The sequence below is a fragment of the Leishmania infantum genome, chromosome 31 (genome assembly GCF_000002875.2).
Source record: "Leishmania infantum JPCM5 genome chromosome 31".
Lineage (NCBI taxonomy): Eukaryota > Euglenozoa > Kinetoplastea > Trypanosomatida > Trypanosomatidae > Leishmania > Leishmania infantum.
Window position 1 is genome coordinate 990,024 of NC_009415.2, and position 24,269 is coordinate 1,014,292.

Below are 24,269 nucleotides of genomic sequence, written 5' to 3' on the forward strand. Positions count from 1 at the left end.
GATAAAAGCAGGGAGAGGGAGAAGCCAATGAGGAAAAGAAAGAAAAGAACACAAAAAGAAAGGAAGCGATAAGGGCCTTTCACTTCCGCTGGGTGTGTGCCTCGACACCGCATACGGCACGGACCCCCTGTAGCAGTCGTACAATGTAGAGCGCCACCTCCTCTTCGTTACGGTGTCGCTGGCGGTCTTTGCGTGTGGCGCACTCGCGCTAAACGCTGCCGCTTCGTTGTCTCCTCCGTCGCCGAAAAAACGGCTGCATACGGCATCACTTCTTTACACACTGTTTATGGAGCAGCTGTGCGTGCTGCTTGAAGGCCTTCATCTGAAGGTGCTTCGACATCACCCAGGACTGCTTTTTGCCCCACACCCGGACCATCACACCCTCCGCTGTAGCGGCGTACTCACTCAAGTTCTCGAACGGTTTTGACTTGGAACCCACGTACGTTTTCGATGAGCGCACATCCACCTTGTCCATGTCGACGCCTTGCGCCTGCGCATGAGGGACGACGGAGGCCCGCCAAGACGGGATCGTGCCCACTCGACGATGCAACGCTTCGCGCAACGGACTCGCTCGGGAGCAGGGAAAATACCTTGCGTGCGGCGCCATCCCTCAGCGAGATATCCTCGGTGACGGCACCGCCTTCCATCGGGATCTACTCCGCGGCGCTCTGGGTATCGTCCTGGCCAACAGTGGTGGTGCCGCTAGCGGCGTTCTTCGGCCTGTACGAACGCACGCAGCCACCCTGGCAGTGACACGCGCCGCCGTAAAAGTCTGGCACGTACTGCTCCTCGATGTGCTCCTGCAGCAGCGCCAGCGATTCACCCGGTTTAGCCATGCGAACCTTTGCCTGCACCGTGCCAGGAAGAACGTGGCGAATGATGCCATAGGCGAACGTTACCATCGACGGCGCATTCACCACGAGAATGTGGTGCACACACTCGGGGTAGTGGGCGAACAGTGTCTTGAGACAGGTGACGAAGAGATCAATCGCCGGCTTCCAGATCATCTTGTACGTGAACCCCAGCAGGTCAACTACGATCGTGGTTGCTCGGATGAGCCCTTCGGAGGCGTCCACCTTGAGCTGACCTGCATCGTACTGCATTTGCTGGTAGTACGCAAGCCACTCACCCGAACCCAACAGGTGCTGCAGCATCTCCCACATGACGGCGTCCATGGACTCACCTACATCCGTGGTCTGCTTCAGCTCCTTCAGTAGGTTTTCTTCGTCAACGCTGCCCAGCATGAGGTAGAAGACAGGCTGTCCGTACCTGTCCCAGTAGTGAAGACCACATGGGAAGTATCGCTCGAGCTTGGCGATGATCTCATCGGCGCGCTGATTACTTGCCCGTTCCTCCTTGCCCAGCGCACGCACCACTTCCATCTCGTCCCACCCGCGGATCGAAACCGCCGACGGCAGCTCACTGCGTTCATCGAGGTGGCACTGCAGGCGGTACGCCACGTTCTTTTTCATGGCTTCAAACGCCTTCTGCACGTCCCACTGGCGAGAGATGAGGGCGCAGTAGCAGTAGCTGCGCGTGGTGTTGTGCGGCGTCGGCGCGTCCTCTGAAGTCGGCGAGTAATACAGCAGGATTTGCAGCTGTTTCGGAAGCGGGTCATAGGTCTCTTTCATGAGCTGCACAAGCTGAGTAATCTTCTGCTCCCTTTCGGGCGTCATATCGACATACCGGCGATGCCGCGGTGCGGAGGCTGCCGCGGACATTATGGCTTCGAAGAGTGCGATTCTGGTGACGATGCAAGCGAAATGAGTGAGAGGGGTTGGCGGTGCACCAACGACAAGGATAGAAAAGAAAGCGCCGAAGCGTGGGAGAAGTGGGGAGGTAGGGAGCGTTGCAAGACGGCAGCACTCCGCAACAAGACGGCGCCGCTTCAACCAAAAGCGAACCCTTTCCCTCCCTCCACACACAAAAAAAAAATGAAAGCGACCCGCGTCTCGGCAAGTCGTCGCGGCGAAGGTGCGTGGTGGCAATCGATGAATGGGCGTCTTCGTTTTTTTTTTCCTTTTCCGTTTTTCTGGTCCTGCAGGATAATTGGGCCTTGTCTTCCTTGATTGTGGCGCTGTGCACGCTCTATGGGGCGCATGCGTAAGAGGTGGCAGCCGTGCGGCGAGAGGAGGGGGCAACAAGGGAATCATAGAGAGGACGGAACGGTATTACAAATCAGTTGTAGAGATAGGCCTCATGGGTGAGCGGATGATTTCAGCGGTAAGATGGCGCACGGTTGACAGGGCGGGGGAGGGTGTCAGATGATCTTCCCACGCCAAGATCAAATTGCCCGAAGTGAGTGCGAAACGGGGGCAGAGCTTCCAGGTGCCCCAGCTGCCAATTCCGCGTATCACTGGCGGCATCCTGTGACCCGTGCGGTGCTGCAGCCAGATTGAAAGCACTTCATAAAGCAGTGCGTCAAGACAGATTCCGTGGTATCCTTGCTCCGCAGCTGCAGGTTCGATTCTGTCAAGGAGAAACTGGGATCCGCCAGGTAATGCTACAACGGCTGTGTTGGCGCCTTTACAGGGGAGCAGCTCAAAGCCGTAGAGAGAGAGGATGAGAGTAGCGCATGCACGCACGCACAGGCGCACCGCAAAGGAGACGAGCAGACGACAACACCCGATAACAGAAGAAGAGGCACCAAAAAAGGTAACAGCGAGAGAAGAAGAGAGCGCTGAGGGAGGCGACGGCGAAGCAGCAGCACGCGGCGCAGGGCATCCGCCTGGTCGCTCTCGCAATCCAGTTCGATAAGGGGCAGCATGGAGTCGATGGTGTCCACCTCGCCCAAAAACATGACAGTGTTCGGCAGGTAGGCGTAGCAGACGGAGGAGAGAAGCAGCGACACAAAAATGGACGTGCACAGCACCGAACCTGCGGACGCGCTCATCGGCGGCGCCGAGAGCTCGCCCGACGCACCGGCAGGCCGTGCGTACGGTGATGAGGGGGAGGCCGTGCCCTTGCTCAGCTGAGCCATGTACCGCAGCCGACTAAACACCGAGGCCTGCAGCTGCTCCCACGACTTTACGTACTGCACCTCCTCGCAGTTATCGCCGTCCACGTAAAGCACATCGTCGCGGCTGCGTTCAGCTGCGGCGTCCTCGTGAGGGTCGTGCGGTGATCGGCGCCGGCGTCGTTGCCCCTCCGCTGCTGGAGCGCTGCGCTGGGCACGACGGGCTGCTCACGGTGGTGGTGACCTCGCGATAAGATGGAGTTTTTCCTCCGCCTAGAAGTGATCTTGACCTAGGACGTCATCTCGGTGTGCTGGCAAGCTGGATGGCGTAGAGGGGATCTTGCAGATGATCATTAGTGTCGGCGCAGAGCGACCCAGTGATAGAAAGGACGTGGCTGGGAAGCGTAGGAGCACAACAGATTATTTTGGGAAGGCGAGCAGATTCCAAAGCAGAAGGATGGCTCTGTCCGTTTTTAGCCAGGGCATGACCGTGAAACACGCGAGGGACCGTGAGCTGGAGGATGGGTTGGGGGTGGGGGCGGAGGTGCCTCAGCATCTTTATACTGCACTACCTGCTCGGCGACTGTCGTGAGACCATAGCCTTCGGGCGCATATCGAGGCGTTATCGGTTTCTCTCTTCCTCTCCAGCAACTCGGCGCAACCAGGCAAAACACCATAGAGGAGGCAATCAAGCCTTAAATCTTAAGTTAGACTGCACTTTCAAGTGAGGCCACCATTTGAAACGGAAAAAAAAACGTAAAACAAAAGCGGGTGGGGCTGGAGGGACGGCAGGGCCTCCCCCTCCCAGACACACGCATACATACGCGGGTCAATGCCGCTTTACCGGGCTGGACACCTCTTTTTCGGGAGTTGTGGGGAGGACACACACGAGAAAGAATGCACCACTCCCACCACTACCCCACCAAAACGAATGCAAGGACCCACCCAAAACAATAAAACTACAGGAAACATGAGATGGACAAGAACACACACACACACACACACGCACACACGGACGCAAGCACTGCAGACACACCAATGCGCATGTGAGAGAAATCACAGCAGCTAAAAGGAGCGAACGAACAGGTCCAAGAAGGAAAAGAGAGGCGAGACGCTCACCCGAGAAATGATGATAATGAGTCGCGGAGGCGGGACGGGTCACGCAAGCCCGGCTAGGGAAGAACAAAGGCACAGCACCAGTAATCGAGGAAGCAACCACAACCGCCACACCGAAGACGACTCGGGTGCAAAACTTGTTGGCTGCAAAGTCTCTGCACACGCGCACGCGCGCAAGGGATGGCAGCACGCATTCTCTCGTCGGCAGCCCATTCGCCTTTGTTTTGCGCTTTTCTCGATCTCTCGCTTGCCGCAAGTGCCTTGTAGAGGACGTGTGTCCCAGTTACGCTATCAAGTAGATTTTCCGGGTCAAGTAAGCGTAGATGGGGAAGATGGTGCCGGCAACGCTGATGAAGGCTATTACGCCCACAATACTCCAGAATGGTGTTGTGCCATTCACGTTCATAAAAGGCACCGGGCAGTTCATGCCCCAATGCGAGGCCACAATAGTCAGTGGCAGCAGAACGAGCAAGACGTACTGGCAGAACAACGAGTAGTAGTCGGCTGTTTCGCTGGTGCGGGAGTTGGTGAAGTTCACCTTCGAGGTGTAGATGAGGGTTGTATTCCCGATCACCGTCCGCGCCGCTTCGAGGTTGTGCAGAACGCCCATGATGCTCTTGTGAATCGCGTTGAGGGACGGCGGTGCCATCATGTGGATGTGGTGGATGAGGCTGCTTCCGCCCCCTCCTGCTGATGCTGAACCTTGTTGCGCACTTTTGAACTGATCTGCAACACTTCCAGCAGAAGAATCGCGTGCCGTTAGCGCCGGCGACTTGCGCGACCGGACGAAGCGCGCAACTGTGTGCATCGTTGGCCGGTCAAGCGCCTCCAACAGGCAGATCTTCTGAAAGAGCAGCCGCCTGTGCACTGCGAGGCGACGGCGAAGCAGCAGCACGCGGCGCAGGGCATCCGCCTGGTCGCTCTCGCAATCCAGTTCGATAAGGGGCAGCATGGAGTCGATGGTGTCCACCTCGCCCAAAAACATGACAGTGTTCGGCAGGTAGGCGTAGCAGACGGAGGAGAGAAGCAGCGACACAAAAATGGACGTGCACAGCACCGAACCTGCGGACGCGCTCATCGGCGGCGCCGAGAGCTCGCCCGACGCACCGGCAGGCCGTGCGTACGGTGATGAGGGGGAGGCCGTGCCCTTGCTCAGCTGAGCCATGTACCGCAGCCGACTAAACACCGAGGCCTGCAGCTGCTCCCACGACTTTACGTACTGCACCTCCTCGCAGTTATCGCCGTCCACGTAAAGCACATCGTCGCGGCTGCGTTCAGCTGCGGCGTCCTCGTGAGGGTCGTGCGGTGATCGGCGCCGGCGTCGTTGCCCCTCCGCTGCTGGAGCGCTGCGCTGGGCACGGCGGTCGGCACTGGTGAGTCCCAGCGTGCTTGCGGGGCACCACGTCACACAACCCGTGGGGAAGCAGACGACATAGATGGACGTTATGAGCGGCGTCGCGGCCATTTCCTGACCGTGCAGCGACGCCTGCGTGACCTGGCGGAGGCTGGCAGACGAGACAGAGGAGGCGTGCCGGCTCATGGCAGCAGCAGCAGCAGCAGCAGGAAGGCCGCGGATGCTGCGCGCAAAACTCTCCGTCCAGGTCAGGTCGTTCAGAGGCTCGTTGGCGAGCTCGGCGGCCGAGGAAGCTCGCGAGAGCAGCGCGCTTTCCCATGCTGCCTCGCTCATCGCCGCCGACGCCTGCACTGATGTCAGCAGCGTGGCCAGCTCCAGCGCCACGTAGTGCGTCGGCTCGGCCACGCCGCCCCTCGATGTGCGCTTTACAGACGTCGCCTGCACCGGCTCCACCTGCAGCACGCGGTCAGCCGGAGAGCTGAGGCCGACCAGCTCCTCCTCGTACACGTTATCGAGCGAGGAGCGGGCAGGGCGCGGGTGCGCTTGCCGCTGTTCGCACACCGCTGTGAGTGTGTGCGCTGTCGACGCTTGCAGTCCCAGCGCCGCCCACAGCGCGCTCATGGGAACGTCGCCGCTCCCCGCGTCGTGCAGTTCTGCCGGCGGCGGCACACCGTGCAGGTCGAGCCAGAAGAAGCCGTCGCCGCCGTCGCCGTCGCCGGTGCGCAGCTGCGCCCGCTCCAGCAGTTGCAGCGTATTGCGCACCGTGTCGCAGCACTGCGACAGCGCCGCAGACTCGCCACCGTGCGCGCTGTAACCAACCTTGACCAGCCGAGCGTGGAAGGCGTAGCTCTCGTCACCGTTGCTTGACGTGGAGCTGCTGCTGCGGCTGGAGCTGGAGCTGCTCGAGGAGGCGCGTGTGTGTGTGTGAGGGGGGCGGCTGCGTCTCTCATTGCCGGGGCCATTACGCCCTGCGCGGACGGGAGGAGTAGCGTTTCTGTCGGAGTTGGAGGTGTTACTGCTGCTGCGCGAGTGTGGCCGGTGACTGCGACGCTGGCGACCTCTGCCCGTATTTAGCGTGTTGCGAAGGTAGTTGAAGCTGTCGGGGAGGTTCGCGGAGAGACGTTCTCGCACCATAGACTCGTTGATGGGCGGGGCAGGGGGTTCGTGCTGGTGATTTCCCTTTGAGAAGAAGGAGTTGTTCTTCCGCGTGCACGGTATATCAACGACTGACGACATGGTTAACGAGACGAGCGCGGTGAGAAAACTGTGAGGAAATGGTGACGAGGAGGTGTGGGTTAGACCCTGCTCCGATTTGCCTGCTGTGCGGAGAGGAGGCGGGTGACGAGTTTGCTGACGGTTACTTGCGAAAGAAAAAGGCGCTGATCGCTGCACACAAGTGGGCAGCTGCGGTTTAGAGCTTACGAGAGAATCATGGACGTGCACAGTTGGTCATACCACCAAGGAGGCGACTAGCATGGAGAGAGACAGAGAGAGAAAGAGCGAGGGCGCTTGGGCTAGCGAATGTGAGCTTTTTGCAGGCGAAACAGTGAAAAATGGTGTGGCGACAGATTTGCAGAGATGCAGAGAGCGGCGGAGACGGGGAGCAGAGGCGGACAAAAGAGCTCTGGATGAGGGCCGACGAGCGGCTTTGAAAGAGCGACATCGATGTGAGCCACGGCCGTGGGGCAAATCTCTAGTTGTTGAGAGGTCCGCTGCACTCGACGAGGCGCCGACGTTTTCAGGAGAAGAGAAGCACTACTGCCGAGAACAGGCACTGCTCACTGCAGTGGCCCTCCGTGTGCGCACGAGTTGTCATTTCTTTTTTCTTTTTTTTCGTTCTTTTCGCTTCTGCTGTTGCTTGTGCCCGTGCCGACATTTTTTTAGCCATGTATGCGTTGAGGGAGCAAATCTGTCCTTTGCCAATGATGGTGGCAACACACACACACAACACACAACACACATGCATACCGAAAAAGGTACACCTTGCTCAAGAGGAGTCGCCGAGGGAGCTTGGATCTTGCCTCTCTACGTGTAGAGGAGGACCATCAGCAGCACTGCCGTGTATAAGAGGGTGGTGGTGATGGTGGGGGCCAGGCAGCTTTTCAGCGTTGACGAAAAAACGCGACGGTGCTGTTCCTGTCAAGGGTAGATGTCAAAGCAGAGAAAACAAAATAAAAAAAACAAAATCTGCAAAACGCTTGCCTCGAGCGGCCGGCACACACATGCCACACGTTCCCTGCACAAACACTCTTCTTCTATATATATATATATATGTATTCGTTGTGATTGTTGTGATTTGTTTTGCCCCATTTCGCCCTCCACCGCGCTGCCATCGAACGAAGCCATGATCATACCCACGAACATAAGGGGAGGGAGGGGAGAGGGTGGTGATGGCGATGGTGGTGATGCGTCGCTACTCTCGTTTTGGAGCAGCACACAAACAAAGAAGACACACGACACGTGACCGCGGCTTCGCTGTTATTTGTCTTTTGCTGTCCCTTTATCGGTTTCTCATGGAACGGAGGGGAGTGGCATCACCCATGTGAGGCACGCTGCCGTTCCACCGTGTTTTCTGTCCCGTCTCCCACCCCGCTTTTTCCTGAGCTCCTTCTATTCATTGAAGGTGCGGTTGACTGTACGTGTAGACGCCGTCGCAAGACCGGCGCGAGGCCATAGCTGTCTCCACCAAAAGAAAAAGACGTGGCCATACAGTGTGTGCTGGGCTGAGATAGAATGCACAGTGATGCCAGCGACTGGGAAATGCGAAGCTGCAGTGAGTGGTGGCTTTGTGAAAGCCAAATATATGTGCACCACTCAGATGGTTCTGAGTTTCATCGGCTGCATGCCATTCACAAGCACACGCACACACCCGCCACCGCGAAAACGAAGTGAAGGAAGCATGGGATAGAAGCACTACAAACGCCTATCTCCATCCAGATCACAGCATCGAACAACCCCTGTATACAGACTTGATAAGGGTGGAAGGGGTTATTCTACACGCACGGCTTCCCTGCATGTTGTTTTTCAGTAACGCCCACACACGCGCGGCGGGGAGAGAGAGACGTCAGACCGCAGAAAGACGCGCACACGATGATGTAGAGGATCTCAGCAACGAAAGCAGTCGAAAACGACGCAGCTAAAACACAAAAGAGGGCTGCTGGTGTAAACGAATAGTAGCTAGAATGGGGTGATGTCGTCTTTGCCGCTGCTGTTGCGCCCCGCCCCATGCATCTTTCACCCCATTGTCGCCCTTCAAAAAGACGAGGATGTCACAGGACGAGAGAGAGAGAGGCGGAGCACGCGAGCGAACAAGAAGAAGCGGCTCGGGCGTGCGGAGAGGGACACGAAGAAGGGTGATGGTGGTGGTGGTGGGGGGGGGAGGAAACAGTGAAAAAAAAAAAACAGCAGGCTCCACACATGCGGGTACATGCCCGTTACACGTGCGTAGAAGATTGCTCACAATCAATGGCAGAGAAGGTGTGGGCGGATGGAGACACCGCCACGTAGAGACGAGAGAACCAGCGGGGAGTAATGGCGGGAGAGAGAGAGGAAGGCAAGCAGCAAATGCGTAGAGAACGAGGGGGCGTGCAAAGCAGTGAGGACTCGGGCAGGAAGGACGCACGAGATGGCCTGCCACGCACTAACTCCGTTCTTGGCATTGTCGCAGTCGTGGCCAGCGGCAGCGCGGAGCTTGATTGCCGATCGGGCAGCTGCATACCGTCTAGGCAGCACTCGCCGTGGTGCCGGCTTCCCCCTCCTCTGAGCATTCACCAGGATCGCGAGGGTCATCAGGACCCGCGCGTGGCAAGTAGTCGGCGGAGCCGTAGTTGCAGGGAACAAACGGCTTCTCTTCCGTATCACTGGAGAGGCGGTGCACTTCATCCCACAGCCCCCACGCCGAGGTGAACGCGTCCGCCGTTGGTGCGACAGTGACGACAACGAAGCCGTCCACTGGAGCCTGACCCGCAAACGGTAGGCGCTCGCCAAAGCAGGTGAAGCTGCGATCAATGGTGAAGAGATGTCGCCCACCAGCGCTCCTCTGCAAGCTGCGCTGAGCCTGAGGAGTGCGGACGGCATCGCTTCGCTCCGGACGCCGGGTCATCGTACCATGGTGATCCTGGGACATAAAGAAAAGCTGAATAAACTCCTCTGGCAGCTCGCGCCCCACCGTATACAGTGGTGTGCCTGCCATGCGATGCTGCATGTCCCGCTGATACTGCCGCAGAAAGATGTTGCGCCGCTCCACCGAGAGCATCGCGCGTCGATCCTCGCGAGCCATCCGCTCCAGCTCCTTCCGAGAATAGTGCGCCCGTAAGCGGAGTTGGGAGAAGAAGGACGCCTTGCTTGTGCTCGTTAGTTTTTCAATGCGGTTCTCCGGGGCCATAAAGTAATCGAAAACGGGTGGCTCCGCTGCTGCCGTGCTAGGCGACGCCTGTTGCTCAGGGCTGTGCGGCTCGTCAGCGGCTTCGGCGGCGCCAGCCGGCAGTGTGCTCATCTCGGGCGGTGCAACAATGTGCAGACTGGTCTTACCTTCAACGCCAGGATGAACCTTCTCACCCTCGCGCACGATGCGATTCCACTCCTCCTCTGGCATGTGCCGCACAAGCACCTGCTGCCGTGTGAGCTGCACGCACAAAACAGAAACGGCATCGTCGCGCTCGACGATGGCTGCGTAGGGCTCGTTGTAGCGACCTCCACCCCGTCTTATCAGCTGACTCTTCGTGCTACGCGGGCGAAAGTCGTCCGCAAGGCGGACAGCCATCTCTGGCAGCGATGCGCTGGAGGAGCGACGCGCATGTTGAATCGGGCTGCTGCGCTGACGATTCTGGCGGTGAATACGACACCCACAGACACCGTCACCCGCAGCAGGCATTACCTGGGAATGAGGGAGTCACAGGTGGAGCTCACAACAAGAGAAGGCGACCAGCAAAAAAAAAGAGCACCAGTTCTTATGAATAGTGATAAGCAACGCGCTTCAAGAAAGAGTAGGATCGCACCAGCTGCAGACCACAACTTCTGCCAGAGCAATGAGCCGTGCTTGCAACTGAAACGCCAGTGAGAAGCGGTGTAGGCTTGACCGTCAGCAACGGGTGTCGCGGAGTAGCTGCTGAAACGCGATATCAATCCACTGAAGTGCGCTGCAAAGAAACCTGAGCAGCAGTTTCGAGCGCACTCTCAGGACGAGTTTTCGTCTGCCCCCGACGAGGGGATCGGCTAAGCTGCGAGAGACGAGACCGAAAGAAGAGGAGGGAGAGAGCAAGCGAATCACAGCTATATTTGAACGCGCTTGTCCATTTCGGCTGTGCCGTGCGAGAGGGCGAGCACCGGGCGGCCTGCAACAGGGCCACGCACATCAAAGAGATGGCTGCTTGCATTCTCGCCTCGCGTTGAGACTTCTTGCGCTCGTTCGTGCAGATAAGCATACTACCAACTGGGAGTGATCGGCGCGGCGATGCGCTGACGGCACCGCTGCACGCGCGCGAGAAGGAAAGGAAAAGGAGGGGTGGGTGACAGGCCAAAACGAGACACATACACACGCTTCTTTGGGAACAATGAGAGGGAGAGAGCGGGCTAGAGAGACCACCTCTTCAGGGAGTATAAATCTTTTTTTCCAGTGAAGCGCGAATTTCGCTTTTCCACGTGAGTTCAACGTTACGTTGCCAGACCTGTCGCAGGTTCCCATCGCGTGGTGCGGGGCAGCTCCAGGCATGAGTGAAAGCGATTTGCAGACTCAGTTATCGGAGCGCGGCACCTGCCTCAAACACATCCCACCACCCCCGCCTTGCAGGTCGCCTCAGGCTCCCCACACCAGTTGGCAGCGAGGGCCAGGTGAGATACGTTCATGGCATGCTCACACTTCGCCTATTATATGAATGGCGCAAGCGTGTTCGCCGCCGCAGGTTACTCCAGCACCACGCCATCCAGGACCTGACCGCCGACATCAGCAGCGGTACATCGCTTGGAGCTCGCTATGCCGCAGGCACTAGGCCATGTCAGCACCAGAAGTAGCTCGGCATTGGCAAGGTTAGGTGTGGAGGAGGGGGGTTTAGTGGCTTCTTCACAGAGAGCGGAAGGAGGTGTATCAGACCCTGAGATACGACGCGCTGAGAGGTGTGCTACCCCCGCCCCGCCACGAGGGAGAGGAAAGCCGGGAGAATGACAATAGAGGAAAAGCACGCACACACACAAATCCAAAAGACACACAAGGAGAAAGAGAACAGGCCACGCGTCATGCTCAGCTCGCCGGCGCGCGTGTGTATGGTATATCGTCGAGTATCCCCCACGAGAACAAGAGGGGGCACCCGCAAACATCATCGACTCTCCCGCGGCATCGCACTGGCACGCTCAAAAGCGGCGCATGGACATGAGCACTGAATTGGAAACCGATAGAGAAAACGAGAAAAAGGTAAAGAAAAATGCACAGAGACAGTAGCTTCCACGCTAAAACGGACGTAGCCGCGACTCCTCATGTGTCTCGACCACACATGTACAAGGAGCATACAGATATGTAGACGTGTACAGATACAGACCCCCTGCCTCCTCCCTCCCACGACACAGATGGACGTGCGCACGCACGCCACCAGCCAAAAGAACAGAGAAACCGGTATATACATATACATGCACAAACGCGCATAGGGCAGGCAGACGTGAGGGAGGAAGCGAGCCAGACGAGGTGGCACACGATAGAAGGAGGGGCCGCCGGGGGTGCGCCGGCATGAAGGCGGAAACAACAATAATACACATCCATAGGAGATGAAGGGCAACGCATAGATGATGAGTCATCACCCCGCAGCACCACCCCTACCATCTATGCGCACACACCCGTATTTGGATTGGATAATGGGAAGGGCAGCAGTAGTCACAAGGCGAAGCGGGGAAGAACAGCAAACGCGCAACACCAAAGGCGTTTCCGAATCACCAGTCGCTCACTGCACAACACACAAGAAGATGGGGCACTCCCCCGCCTGTTTGCGGGCATCTCTTACTACACCCTTCTATGGGCGCATGCGCGCCGCTGGGGCTGTGGTCGAATCGCCTCCCGGGCCTTGCACGCGGGCAAAGAGGTCGCTTGCGTGGGCGCTGCACGACAACGCCTCCGTGGTCCGGTAGCAGCCTCCCTTTTGACGCGCACATGCCACAACCAACGGCACGCGATGCACGACCTCAGAGGACGAGGGCGCCGAATGCGCATCCCGACAAACTCGACCACCGCGGTTGCTGGCCTCGCTCATCTGCCGAGCAGCCGACGACGTCAGCTTCGTTAGCAGCATCTTTTCATAGAAGTGAGCCATGGAGTGCGGCGGAGTCGGTGAGGTTACCACATTACGCGGCGGCCATGTGATCGCAGTCATCCGGCGACAAGAGCACCGGCTGCACTGGCCGCCGCGGTAAGAGAGTGGGTATTCCCGTCTCCATCGAGGGTGAACGTTTGAGCAGAGTGGCAGTCGTGATCCTCCAATAACATGTTGTGCCGCTGCGGGCTAGTCCCGCCTGCCGTCTGGTGAGCAAGGAGGCCCAGACAGGCCGCCGAAAGATGATATCTGCTTGAGTGTCGACCCTTCCGTGGCATCGACCGTGAAGTTAGAGGACTCGGTGGTGGGCGTCGCCGCGTTTGTGGCTGATGTCGACGCGCTCCGCTCGGCGAAGGTGCTCTGAACCGTGGGTGTCGTGATATCAACAGTTCTCCACAGTCTACGGGGTCGGACCATTGCATGCGTTCGCTGGTTGACCGCGGATGGGAAGACGAGTCCTCGCCTTTCTTCGCTTTCCGGGATTCGTTACGGAGCTCTCGACATGCGCTGGAAGCGGGGGGAGAGTGTCACCCTCGCTTCCGCAGCCGCGGCGACATCATCACCTCCACTGACATTGCGCTCAACTTTCACAGTAGAGCGACCACGGCTGCGCACACACTTGCCACTTGGCTACTGATCGGCCTTTCCGCGTCTCTCGTCGCCCAAAAGGAGGATACCCGAAAACATGTCGTTTATCGACGGCTCACTAAACAAGGACGGCACGGCTGATGGAGTCTCATCAAAGGGCGCTGAACCACTGGGACGTCGACTGTTGCTCCGACTGGCGTCTCCTCGATCACGGGCGCTGTCGCTTCTTCGGTAAGAGTCGGCGGAAATCGGCAGGCGGACTTCCTGCGTAGTTCTCCGGACCATCTTCACGCCAGACTTCGTCCTCACAGCCGTTTCCTCCTCTTCTCTATGTAGGATGTAGGAGAAACTGTCGTCGTTTGGCAACACGTCGACGGCGACACCCGTCCCCGGCTGCGCCTCCCTTCCTCGAGAAGATTTCCTTCTCGCCGCGCTGAAAATCGGTGAGGCCGTCGCAGACGAAAAAAACGATTTGTAGAGCGGGAGTTGGCTCACCCTGATCTGGTCTTCTATCGGCGAGCGCGGCGTTATCTCTTTGGTACAGCTTGCTATGCTGCTGCTGCGGCTACTCCGCCCACTCTTCGCTGCCTTCGACATGCGCCGCTCCCGCCTCTTAGTGAGGTGGCGGATTACCGACGGGTTGCCGAGAGAGACAGGGGAGGCATCGTTGTGTGCGCGGCGCTGCACGGCAAGCGAGCTGGAGGAGCTGCAGGAGCTGCGCCGACTCGTTGGGTCGGTGACGATGCTCGCCAAAAAGGACGCGTGGCTCTCGTTCCCAACGAGTGGCACGTGCGGAAAGCTTGCGGAGGGAGGTGACACCATGCCCAGTTGAAAGTCCCTCTGGTTTGTCGGCACGCAGTGCACTGATGGCCTTGCGCCCCGATTATGCAGATAGCAAGCGGAGGCAGCTGCTACAGAGTCTTCGGTCGATGATGCCAGACTTGCCGTGCGTGAGTAGTGGGAATTGTGCGTGAAGGCATGCGGGGTCGCTAGCGGCGAGACGTCAGGCATGGGTTGTGCCTGAAAAAAGGGTAGGCCGATTCCTACCGCATCTTCCGAGTTTCCAACATGGAGTTGTTGAAGGATCCCGGACGTCTGTGAAGGGGACACCGACCTTGCCCTTGTCAGTATCGGTGTTGCTTCGCACAGCTCAGTGGGTGAAAGCTGCTGGACGTGAACCGTCTGTTGGCGCCGGTGCTGCTTGGGGCTGCGGCTCATTGTATTGGCTCTGACCCTTTTGCGCCAGGAGAGGGAGAAGAAGATCCAGAAAGAAAATGAAGTGACCGCGGGCCGCCGTGCAGAGAGGATGGGAGGTGTGTGTGTGTGTGTGTATGTGCGCAGCAAGGTCGTGAGAGGGGGGGGGGAACGAGGAAGCCACGCGCCCAAACAACACGTTGCCGACAGCGCGAGGGGATATCAAGCGAAAACAAACAAACAACAAAAAAGAAACGACAACGGCGGCAAACGCAAAAAAAAACACGAGGGGAGAGGATGGGGAGAATGTCACCGCGCTGATGGGTGCGTATGCTTGCGTGTGGAGGCGCGCGCGTTTATAGGCTTGTTTGCCGAGCAGCACCAACAACACGTACACACAGACACACTCCCACACAGAGGGCGAGAATAGAGACAGAGCTGGGCTGGCAAGCACGTGAGGCGGGAGAGGCTGAGTCCATGCACCGAAGCACCAAAGAAAAAGGAAAAGAGAAGCCGATGAGGCAGGGAACCAGTAGGGTGAGATAATCACGAGCCGGAAATGAGCCAATGACGTGGTACTCACCAATAGCCGTAAGAGTCCCGTTTTTGTTTTTCTTTCGTCGTTATTCACCCAGCGGACACGCACTGCCGCAGAGACACAGAGGACGGGAAAGAAAAAAAGGTCGGCTTGACAATGCAAATGCGTGATGGGAAGAGTAAACCGCGAAACGAAAATGCACAGGAATGCAACAGGCGAAAATCAAAACAACAACAACAGGAAAGCGGGGGCTGCCTCGATCCACGCGGAAAGAGGGGCGCCTTCTCCAGACACACGCACACAGAGCACCCACTAGAAAATGGAGCTCGTTGCTCTCTTGCGTATCGGCCGACTTGCTCTGCAGCGCCGAGTACCTCGACGATGACAAGAGCAGTGAGAACAACAATACAACAACAAGCAAAAACGTGAGAGGAGATCACAATACATACACAAAAAAGGAACGAGAAATCGCAGACGCCTGGTGGTTGGTGGAGGCACGCCCACAGAAAAGAGAGGGGGGAGGTGTGGTTGTGTGTGTGTGTGGGGGGGGGTGACGTCTCTGTTTCGAACTCGTCCGCCGCCCACACACGTGCGCCTCGCACTCGGAAACCAACGCCGACAAAAAAACTAAACAGCAGATAAGAACGGAGCAGAAAAATAAAAGACCCGCCGCTGCGCGCAAGGAAAACGGAGTGAGAGCAAAGCCGTCCGCTCTTCTGTTGCTTTTATCCACGCACGCACGGCCGCACAGGTGGGGTGCGCGTGGGCGGATAGTAGGTGGCGTCGGTGTCGTGGGGCGCCACCGCCTGGGTCAGGTGCCTCCACGAACTAGAGAGGCACAGGCGTGGGGGCTGAAAAGTATGGACGTGCCTGTTGTGTGCGTGAGGAAGATGGAAAAGTAGAAGTGAGATGACCGCAGCCCAACTTCCAGAACCTGCAAAGGCGGAAGGTGTGAGAGAATGAAGAGGGTTCGCTGCGAGTTGAGTACGGTGTGCGACGCCTATCTCAACTTCAAGAATTTGCGAGACACAGTAGACTGGCGAAAGCAAACGCCAAGTAACGAGAACGGCAGAGACGAGAGCGTGATGGGGCGATCTGAATGCACGTTCGGAATTTCGGGCACAACGCTATGCAGGCGTGAAAGGGGACGTGCCGGCGACTCCGAGGAGTCAGAAAGAAGGATAGGGCAGGGGAGCAGAGATGCCAGAAAGGGGCAGGGGAGGGGGGGGGCAGAATAGAAAGAACAATGAAGCGATTCAACAGCCTTGTAGAGTTGTGTGCCGCTCTCTGAAGAGAGGAAGCGCCGATGATGATGATACCACTTCTGTTTCTGCTGGAGGCTTCCCCTCTGACCTGGTGATACACGAGGGAGAGATAGAGAGACAGGGGAGAGGTGAATTCGCCCTTTTCATCTTGTGTGCCGCGGCAGTGCCATGCAGACTCGCATCTGTCGTGCCTCGTGAAAAGAGGGCTCTTCGTTCTGTTTTTTTTTTTCTACACAGACGCGACTGCTGCCAGTACAACCGCACTCAATAGACAACGAATGCCGTGACTGCACGGACACGGAGCAGTATGGCCCCCCTTTTCCAGCTCTGAACTTTCGAGGAGTGCATGGGCCGCCTCCCGCCATTCTCGACGGCCTATTGGATCGTAGGCTACGGGAACACGAACACTACGTGGAGACGTCTCCCTCCGCTGACCTACGGCTGTCACGTGCCGCCGCTGGATCAATGAATTAGTGTGCGCCGGAGACGTTCTTGGTGCCGCGGCTACGCGCAACTGTCTCCAGTAGGTAAAAGGTTGCCTTGGGCTTCTGCCTCAGCAACACGCTACGCATGCGGCACTCCGAAGATGGTCTACTTCTGGAGGCCGAGATCGGCTCAGGAGCGCGTTCATCGTACTGAGGGCACTTGCCGAACAGCTTCGACAGCTCCGCCGCGCGTTCGGCAATAGTGGCTTTTCGATTGCTGTGCAGCCTGTGTAGCTCGCACGTGCCCCATTCGGGGCTCGGCAGCGCCGGAAAGTCTATCCTTGAGCGACAGGTGGTGTGCTGCTCGAGTAGTCTGCTGTGATGGGCGCTGGGTTTAGGTCGTTGTGCCTGTGCATTTTCTCGAATTCGGCACCGGAAACGAGAGCGAAGGCGTGCGCGGGTGCTCTTTCCTCAAGGGACGTACAAGCATAGCCGAAACGTGAGGAGCGCGTGCTGGGGAGGGGAAGGAGGGGACTTCAAAGATGGAAGCCGTAAAAGTGCACGAGACCTGTGGCGGCACGCAGGCCAAAGGCCCCGCTCGAGCACAGAGCTGCGAGGAGTGGGGCACGGCGTTCTCAGCGCTTGGATGGCTCGCTAGGCAGAGACGATGATGCGCTTAGCCCATGCTTGTCTCTCTGTATTCGTTAGGGGCCGCGAGGGCAAACAGCAATCGCATGACGCGAACAGTGGCTGCCTTGTATGTGCGCCATTTGACCTATAGGGAATGGATGAAAAAGCGCGCAGCAACACAATCAAGTCCGCCCACATTCGGAAGTCGTAAAGCGGTACACGCACACCCACCCACGCAAAAGGTGAAAAGGGGGAGGGGCGTTCGCGCGCACTGGGACGCATGGAGACAGAGAGCCGGAAAAAAAAAGAACCAAAACAAAAACATAGAAATGGGTGCGTGATGGTAGAGCAGCATCAACAACACAGGCGCATAATGTGAAGCGCACAGCAGGCGAATGATAGCGAGCTGAAAAAGGGTGCTGGGTGCACCAAAATCAGCGCAGGAGCGCGCGAGAACCCAGGCATGCCCCCACCGTCACACACGAAAAGCGGTTACACTCGGCGAGAGGAAAAGGGAAACGAAAGAGGGCGGAGGGAGGGGACGACGGAAAAGAAAAATGCATACGCGATGAAAGAGAGCATGGTGACGTCATCGGCCAACACCCCGCACTAGTCCGTCGCGCTTCCCGTCCACGTGAAACCACTCCTCTCCCTCACCAGAAGGTGGTGATGGTGGGGGGAGAGAGCTCTGAAGTCATCGAGGTGGTCGTCAAGGAGGAGGGGGCACTGGCGCAAGCACCCACGCGCAGACTTTGAAGCACTTCCTGCTACTAGCACGCATCCAGGTGTATGGAGGCCAACGGAGATGACTGAGTATGCATCCAAGCAAGCAACAAAAAAGAGAAGAGGGGGTTGGGAGTACATGACGGAGGAGGCAAAGAGCGTAATGCACTGCATCGGAGAGCGGGCCTCGCACGAGGCGACGCCAGCGAGGGGATACGGAAGTCACGGGAGCCACCACAGCCACAATGAAGAACGCAGAACAGAAAGCGAAGGATACCACGCGAACGCTCAATCGAGCGAGCCGTGCATGACGCGGGAACAAATAAAAGAGACACACCACCCATGATGAGGCAATGAAAAAAATATCAATGCGCAGCGACGAGAAGAGAGGCGGAGGTGGGTGGGTGGGTGGGGCGAAAGGCGCAACCGATTCACAGAAAAGAGACACAGCACGGCGTGGAACGCAGCAGCACCACGACGGTCGGAAGAGTGTCCTTCAAATGCGCCATTCCAGTGTGAGAGGTGACTGAGCCGTGGGCAGCCAGAAAGTGCTGCTGGTCTTCCGTGCGCTGACGCTCGAAGGTGCCTGTGATGCAGATAAATGGCGGAGAGGATGCTTGAGGAAGGGAGGGAGCACGCCGCACAGCGGAAAGCAGAAGAAAACAAAACAAAAAGGGACGGCCACAGCCACAGAGCTGCAGCCTCACGGTTGCCAGCCAAAGGGGATGAAGGCGCGCAGGAAGGAATAGGGACAAAACGCTGGAAGCGTGTGCTGCACAGGCGAAGGGTCGGTTGCCGATGTGCCGCGCCGCGGCGCGCATGACTCGGTTCTGGCCTCGCAAGCGTATTAGGTGACCTGCGGCCCTCAAATGGGGTGGATATACCAATGCTCCGAAACCCTTTCGAGCTTCCGACCTTGCCGCTCGCCATGACAGCCGCACCACCAATGAAACGGCGCCCCGTGATGGGGGCAAAGGATGGCAGCATCGGGCTTCGCGGGCATGTTGGTAGACCGTAGGAGTCCGTGACAGATGGCTCGATGCCTGTCATGAAGTACGAGTTGAGTTGCTTGCCATCTACCAGGTTCCAGTAGCCACAGCCGTGCTACCGCCCACGCGTCGTAATTGAGCGGACGTTGCTGCCGCGCACGTTTTCACCTTCATTGACGCCTTCGCCACCCCACATTTTCGGACTTGGCATGTCTGCGATGCGTCGATGTGCCTAGCCGCGGCGACGTGGCGCTGCTTGTGGGCGTAGGTGCTCCGCTGCCGTGAAAGGGCCGCGAGGACGGCTCACTTTGCAGCTCGCCGGGAACCTGTGCGAGCTCCGACTCCCCGCGAAGGCGGAGCACCTTATCCACCTCATCCACAACAATGCCGCCGGTCCGGCGACCAATTTTCAGAGAGGTGCTCTGCAAGTCCTGTACGGCACTTGCGTGAGCATCTCTTGATGCCGCAGCGGTCAGCGACGCCAAGCGCGCGAGTTGCAAACCACCTGGTATGGTCATATTTGCCGCCGCGACGGCTGGTGCCTCGGGTGAAGTAGAGAATGTCGCTGACTGCAACGACGACATGTGTGGCACCGTCGGCGTCGATGCCGGGGATTGATTTAGCACCATGGCTCCAACTACGCCACTTTCCACAGCCGGTGTCAAGCTCGACGATGGGCGGCTGTCTCGCACCTCTGACTGCCGAGAAACCGCCACATCCGTGCGGATGACTTCGTCGCTCCACAAGGCATCCGTAAGGTGCCACTGCGGCATGTCATCTTCGTCCTCGTCGTACGCTGCCAAGTCCGCCAGCGTGGTCGTGTAGTGCGTCTCAGGAGCCGTCCAGTTAGCTTGCCGCTTTCCGTCCGGCAGTTCACGTGTGCGGGGGCCACGTAGACGCGGGCGCTTCGGATCAAAGAGACGACGTTTGACAACGATGCTCGACGGTGGCTTCGGAAGCGGCCACGGCGCCTTCGAGGTCACGGGATTGTCATCGATCTCCTGTGTACCCGTGCAGATGCGGACTCTGCTGTGAGGCCGCCTCCGCGGCTTTTGGGGTTCGCCACTGAGCACGGCCGCGTACATCGGCTGCACAGAATTGCTCATTCTCAAGGTTGGCGAGGGAGAGAGCACCCGTGACGTGGAGAGGCGCGGAGTTTCTCCAGGGACGACGGCGCCGAGAGCTTTTTCATTGCGAGCATTCTGCAGCGGTGAACGCGGTGCTCGCGTTGTTAGAGGGCGGGTTGGCGAGAAAGGGGTATTGAGATCGGCCAGATACGACGGCGTCGTGCTACCGGACGCGGATGACTCGCTCGCCGCCTCCTCGTTAGACCGCTTCGCACCAGCGCCACCGTCGAGACTTAACTTTAGATGTCCGCTTTCCATCATCGCTGAAGTGTTCGTGCGGACTTGCCTCAACGTGAGGAGCCTCTTGCTCAGCATGGGTGGCGCATGCAGCAGAGTGAGGGCAGGTGGCGTCGCCTTCGGTAGAGCTGCCGAATTCTTCGGAGGTTGCTTTTTCGTTCGCCGCGACGACAGTGCAGGGGACGGAGGCTCCACCAAATTTAGCAGCACCCGCTCCCCCGACTCGCCATGTCGGCTCACAAGGTCACCGTAGCCATCGCCGCCGCCGCCGAGGTCGTCCGTATCAAAGTGAGGCGAATCGAGCACCACCTCTGCGGCGTCTTCTAGGGAGCCTGTCACACAGCTGAGGTCGTACACAGGCTGGCGAGCAAGTGGCGAGCCATCCACCTCTTCCTTGCCTCTGTTGTTGTATACACTACCATCTGTGCTGCCCGCTTCGTGCACGCCAGAAGAGGTGTGCACTTGAGACACCGGCTGCATGGAAGGCTGCACTGTGCGACGGAGGGAAAGATGGTGCCCTTCATGGAACACCATAGGAGACGGCTCAGAGGCAGCGCGTCGCTGCGGTATACGTGACAGCCCACTTGTACCGCTGCCGCTGCAATTCAAGTTGCTGCTTGCAGAGCGCATGTGAAGGCTTCTGGTGCTTGACTGCCGGTGTGGGGAAGGTGACATATCGCTGCGCTCCCCGCTGCTCCACACACCGCCAAACGTGCTGCGGTGAGAGCCCGACCTGTCTGGGCCGTCCTCTACCCCCAAGTTAGTCGTTGTCCAGCCACCTGCCTTCTCAGCCTTGCCCTCAGCACCGCGGGGAGGGTTGAACGAGCTCGGTGAGGCGAGTGCCTGCGATGATAGTTGGTTTTGGCGTCCTGGCGATCTCGCTGCACCGCCTCTGTCCTTGATCAGCGGGCTGTCGAAGAAAATCGTGAACTCAGCAGAGGGCGGCGACAACGTCACTGCCGAGGATGGTACTTTAATGCGTCCAGTTGCCACAGCACCCGAGGCTAACTGAGCGGTGCAGGTGGCGCTTGTGGATAATTTCTGCAATCCAGCTGTCGGCTCAGTGTTGCTCACAGTACGGTTGCTGCTGTCCTGCAACCTGCGTCGGTCGCTTCGATTTTTTGCGGCTGGAGTCGTGCCAACGATGGGCAGGAGCGAGTCGGTCGCCTTTGGCAAAGACGCTCGTTTAGTTGCGTCCACCGAGTCCTGAATAGCGCCGAATCCCGGAAGTCGCCGAACCGAGTTCATGAAAACCCCACAGACTGCCGTGTCGATGTGGCTCTTGCCCAGTCCTCCGCCCTCTCCGGAGGGGCTAGCCACAGAGAGGTCAGGAAGCCTGCCGCTGCCGCTCGCGCTGCTACTGCTGCTGCTGCTGCTGCTGCTTGTGTAGTCGTCATACATGTTCGTGAGGGAGTTTTGTGAGTCAAAGAGGTCACCACATACATTCGGGACCAACGCTCTCACTGGGGAGCCGTTCATCTTATTCGTGGAACCCGCTACGCAGTCCAGCTTCTCCGAATCGATGCTTCCACCTCGCAAGCTGCCCGGGTACCTCTGCCGATTCGGCCCCAGACGTGTGTGTGGTTTGGTTCTGTCGGCAGGGACTTGTGGCGAGGCGAGCGGTGACGAAGGGTACGGGTGCGCCTGCGTGTTTCTCGGTGGCCCATCGATATCATGAATGAGAGGGATGCCATACTCGCTGTGCGACAGGAAGCTGCCATGGGCAGTCGGCATCTGGAAGTCATCCATGCTGCTGGTTGGATTACCGCTGCGCGATGCCGACGGGTTGCCGCCGACGGAGCCGACCGCTGTGGTCAGAGGCGACGGTAGGCTGGCTGATTCATCATACACGTAGCGGCAGTTCATTTCCCCTCGCTCTCGGTGCTGTGGTTCTCCGCCATGCGCGGGTGCAGCCAAGGCTCTGCAATGGGAGGCCAAGCGCACAAGACACCGTCTTCCGCTCTCGCTCGCACTTCCGCTTCTATGCGAAAAAAAAACGACAAAAAAGAAAAGCAGAGGCGAATCACAACAGCGAAGTCTCTTCAGAGTACAACGATCGACGAATGGGGAGACGAAAAGCGAACCCGCATCACTGGGAGGGGAAAAGGGGAAGGGGGAGGAGAAGGGGGCTGGCTTACACATCGAGCAGCGACATATACAGGACAGGTACAACAGGGAGCCAGCCACTCGGGCGAGTTACCGCGCCCTCGCTCGCTCAATGCGTGTGGTCACGGCGAACGAAAAACGAACAAAAAAAACGCGGAGAGTCGAAGCTACACGAGCCGACAAACACAGACAGACGCAGGTCGGAATGGGCAGAGGAAAGGAAAAACGGAGAGAAAGACACGCGACAGGACCATCTATAGATGTATACATGCACATATATATAGAGGTGCCAGACACGGAGTCTACTGCACTGCAGAAGCGAGCTAGCCCAGAAAGAAAAGGAGGAAAGGAAGGAGGAAGAGAGAAGGTGTGGATGGGTGGCTGGGTGGCTGGGTGGGTGTGCGTGCTTCCGCAAAGGAGAGCCCACGTGCAGGAGCGGCCAGCACAGCGAGAGCGGATGGAGGGGACAGGAGGCAGGAAAACGTGTACACATGCAGACACGTTACCGTCGAGGTTGCAGGGAGGTAGACAAGCAAAAACGAACACAAACACTCACACACACGCACGCACAAGACGGTAAGAGGGGTGCGAAAAAAGGTTAGGTATATAGGTATACATATGCGTGTATATAAAGAGAAATGCGGAGAAGTAACACGATCACCGCGAGGAGAAGCGTGAGTGAAGGGGAAGGGGAAGGGGAGGGGAGCACCTGCGCAGCGATGCTGTTCGCTGTCGGCCCTCTCCTCGAAGACGTCGTATGCTTCTCTGCGTTCCTGCGCGCGCGCGTGTGTGTGGATGTGGGCCGCAGGCATGCAGACCCGCTGTCCTCCTCGTCGCGGAACGGCGCCGCAGTGGAAATCAGCGAATACACGCTCGCAGAAGAGCGCAAACCGAAAACAGAAGAAAAAACACGAATGGGGCGGGGATTATGTGGCAGCGCTCTTACCAGGACGGAGAAGAAAGAGAAACCGCAAATCGGTCCGGAGATGAGAGAGGGATGAGTGGGGAAGGGGGCCGATCCGCGAGAGCCGGATGCGAGCAGCCGGTGTATCTTCGCGGCTACCTTGAATAGGCCAGCAACAGGTACAAAAGAGGCGGGACGGCCCTAGAGACAATGCTTGAGCGTGACACCGCCGAATGTGGTAGTGACAGTGGGAAAAACACGGCAGCCCCGATTCAAGAACTGTGGACACGCATTCCACGAGTTCATCAAGCGGAATCGTCATTTTAGTTCGTGAAAAGGAAAAGAAAGGCGGCGGAGCGAGAGCGGAGATGAATGGGACGCACACTGGGGATGATTTCTGTGCAGGTCAGTGGCCTCGCAACCCTGGCGACTGTAGGTGATCGCCTAATCAGGTGCACGGCTATCCCCTATGCGTGCATATCAGCCATCATTGACAGCTGGCGCGGAAGTGAAGCACCGTCTGCATCCCACTACAAGGAATAACTGTGCGTTCCAGCGGAGGTTTCATCAGGCATATAAAACAGATCGCTGCACTCGTCTGTTCGAATCAACGCAGGCACGGCTGAAGCGAGCGCCTATGCTTGATTTCTTCGCTTTCGCTTCGCGATGCATACCAGGCTCGAACGACAACAGCAAAAAACAGAGGAGAGAGACAGCACCAGCCCTACCACCGAACCAACGCTGACAGTGAATGGAAGACCAAGGGCAGACATCGAGCGACACAACGATGATGACTAGGTTATATCCGAAGACAACGGCTATATC

The 24,269-nt window shown here is 58.1% G+C and overlaps 6 protein-coding genes across 6 annotated transcripts; all 6 read right to left on the minus strand.

Moving 5' to 3' along the window:
• Nucleotides 1-653: 653 nt before the first annotated feature.
• On the minus strand, nucleotides 654-1,721 carry LINJ_31_2110 (hypothetical protein, unknown function; the record flags this gene model as incomplete). The annotated part of the gene is made up of 1 exon (XM_001467466.1): nucleotides 654-1,721. The coding sequence occupies one exon, from the start codon at nucleotides 1,719-1,721 to the stop codon at nucleotides 654-656; it is 1,068 nt and encodes a 355-aa protein (XP_001467503.1).
• Nucleotides 1,722-2,503: 782 nt separating this feature from the next.
• LINJ_31_2120 (conserved hypothetical protein) lies at nucleotides 2,504-2,980 on the minus strand (the record flags this gene model as incomplete). Its single annotated transcript, XM_001467467.1, has 1 exon — nucleotides 2,504-2,980. The coding sequence occupies one exon, from the start codon at nucleotides 2,978-2,980 to the stop codon at nucleotides 2,504-2,506; it is 477 nt and encodes a 158-aa protein (XP_001467504.1).
• Nucleotides 2,981-4,355: 1,375 nt separating this feature from the next.
• LINJ_31_2130 (conserved hypothetical protein) lies at nucleotides 4,356-6,662 on the minus strand (the record flags this gene model as incomplete). The annotated part of the gene is made up of 1 exon (XM_001467468.1): nucleotides 4,356-6,662. One exon carries the CDS (start codon nucleotides 6,660-6,662, stop codon nucleotides 4,356-4,358), a length of 2,307 nt encoding a protein of 768 aa, XP_001467505.1.
• A 2,485-nt stretch (nucleotides 6,663-9,147) lies between these two features.
• On the minus strand, nucleotides 9,148-10,299 carry LINJ_31_2140 (hypothetical protein, unknown function; the record flags this gene model as incomplete). The annotated part of the gene is made up of 1 exon (XM_001467469.1): nucleotides 9,148-10,299. One exon carries the CDS (start codon nucleotides 10,297-10,299, stop codon nucleotides 9,148-9,150), a length of 1,152 nt encoding a protein of 383 aa, XP_001467506.1.
• A 3,049-nt stretch (nucleotides 10,300-13,348) lies between these two features.
• Nucleotides 13,349-14,524, minus strand: LINJ_31_2150 (hypothetical protein, unknown function; the record flags this gene model as incomplete). The annotated part of the gene is made up of 1 exon (XM_001467470.1): nucleotides 13,349-14,524. One exon carries the CDS (start codon nucleotides 14,522-14,524, stop codon nucleotides 13,349-13,351), a length of 1,176 nt encoding a protein of 391 aa, XP_001467507.1.
• A 4,716-nt stretch (nucleotides 14,525-19,240) lies between these two features.
• On the minus strand, nucleotides 19,241-22,576 carry LINJ_31_2160 (hypothetical protein, unknown function; the record flags this gene model as incomplete). Its single annotated transcript, XM_001467471.1, has 1 exon — nucleotides 19,241-22,576. The coding sequence occupies one exon, from the start codon at nucleotides 22,574-22,576 to the stop codon at nucleotides 19,241-19,243; it is 3,336 nt and encodes a 1,111-aa protein (XP_001467508.1).
• Between the last annotated feature and the right edge of the window lie 1,693 nt (nucleotides 22,577-24,269).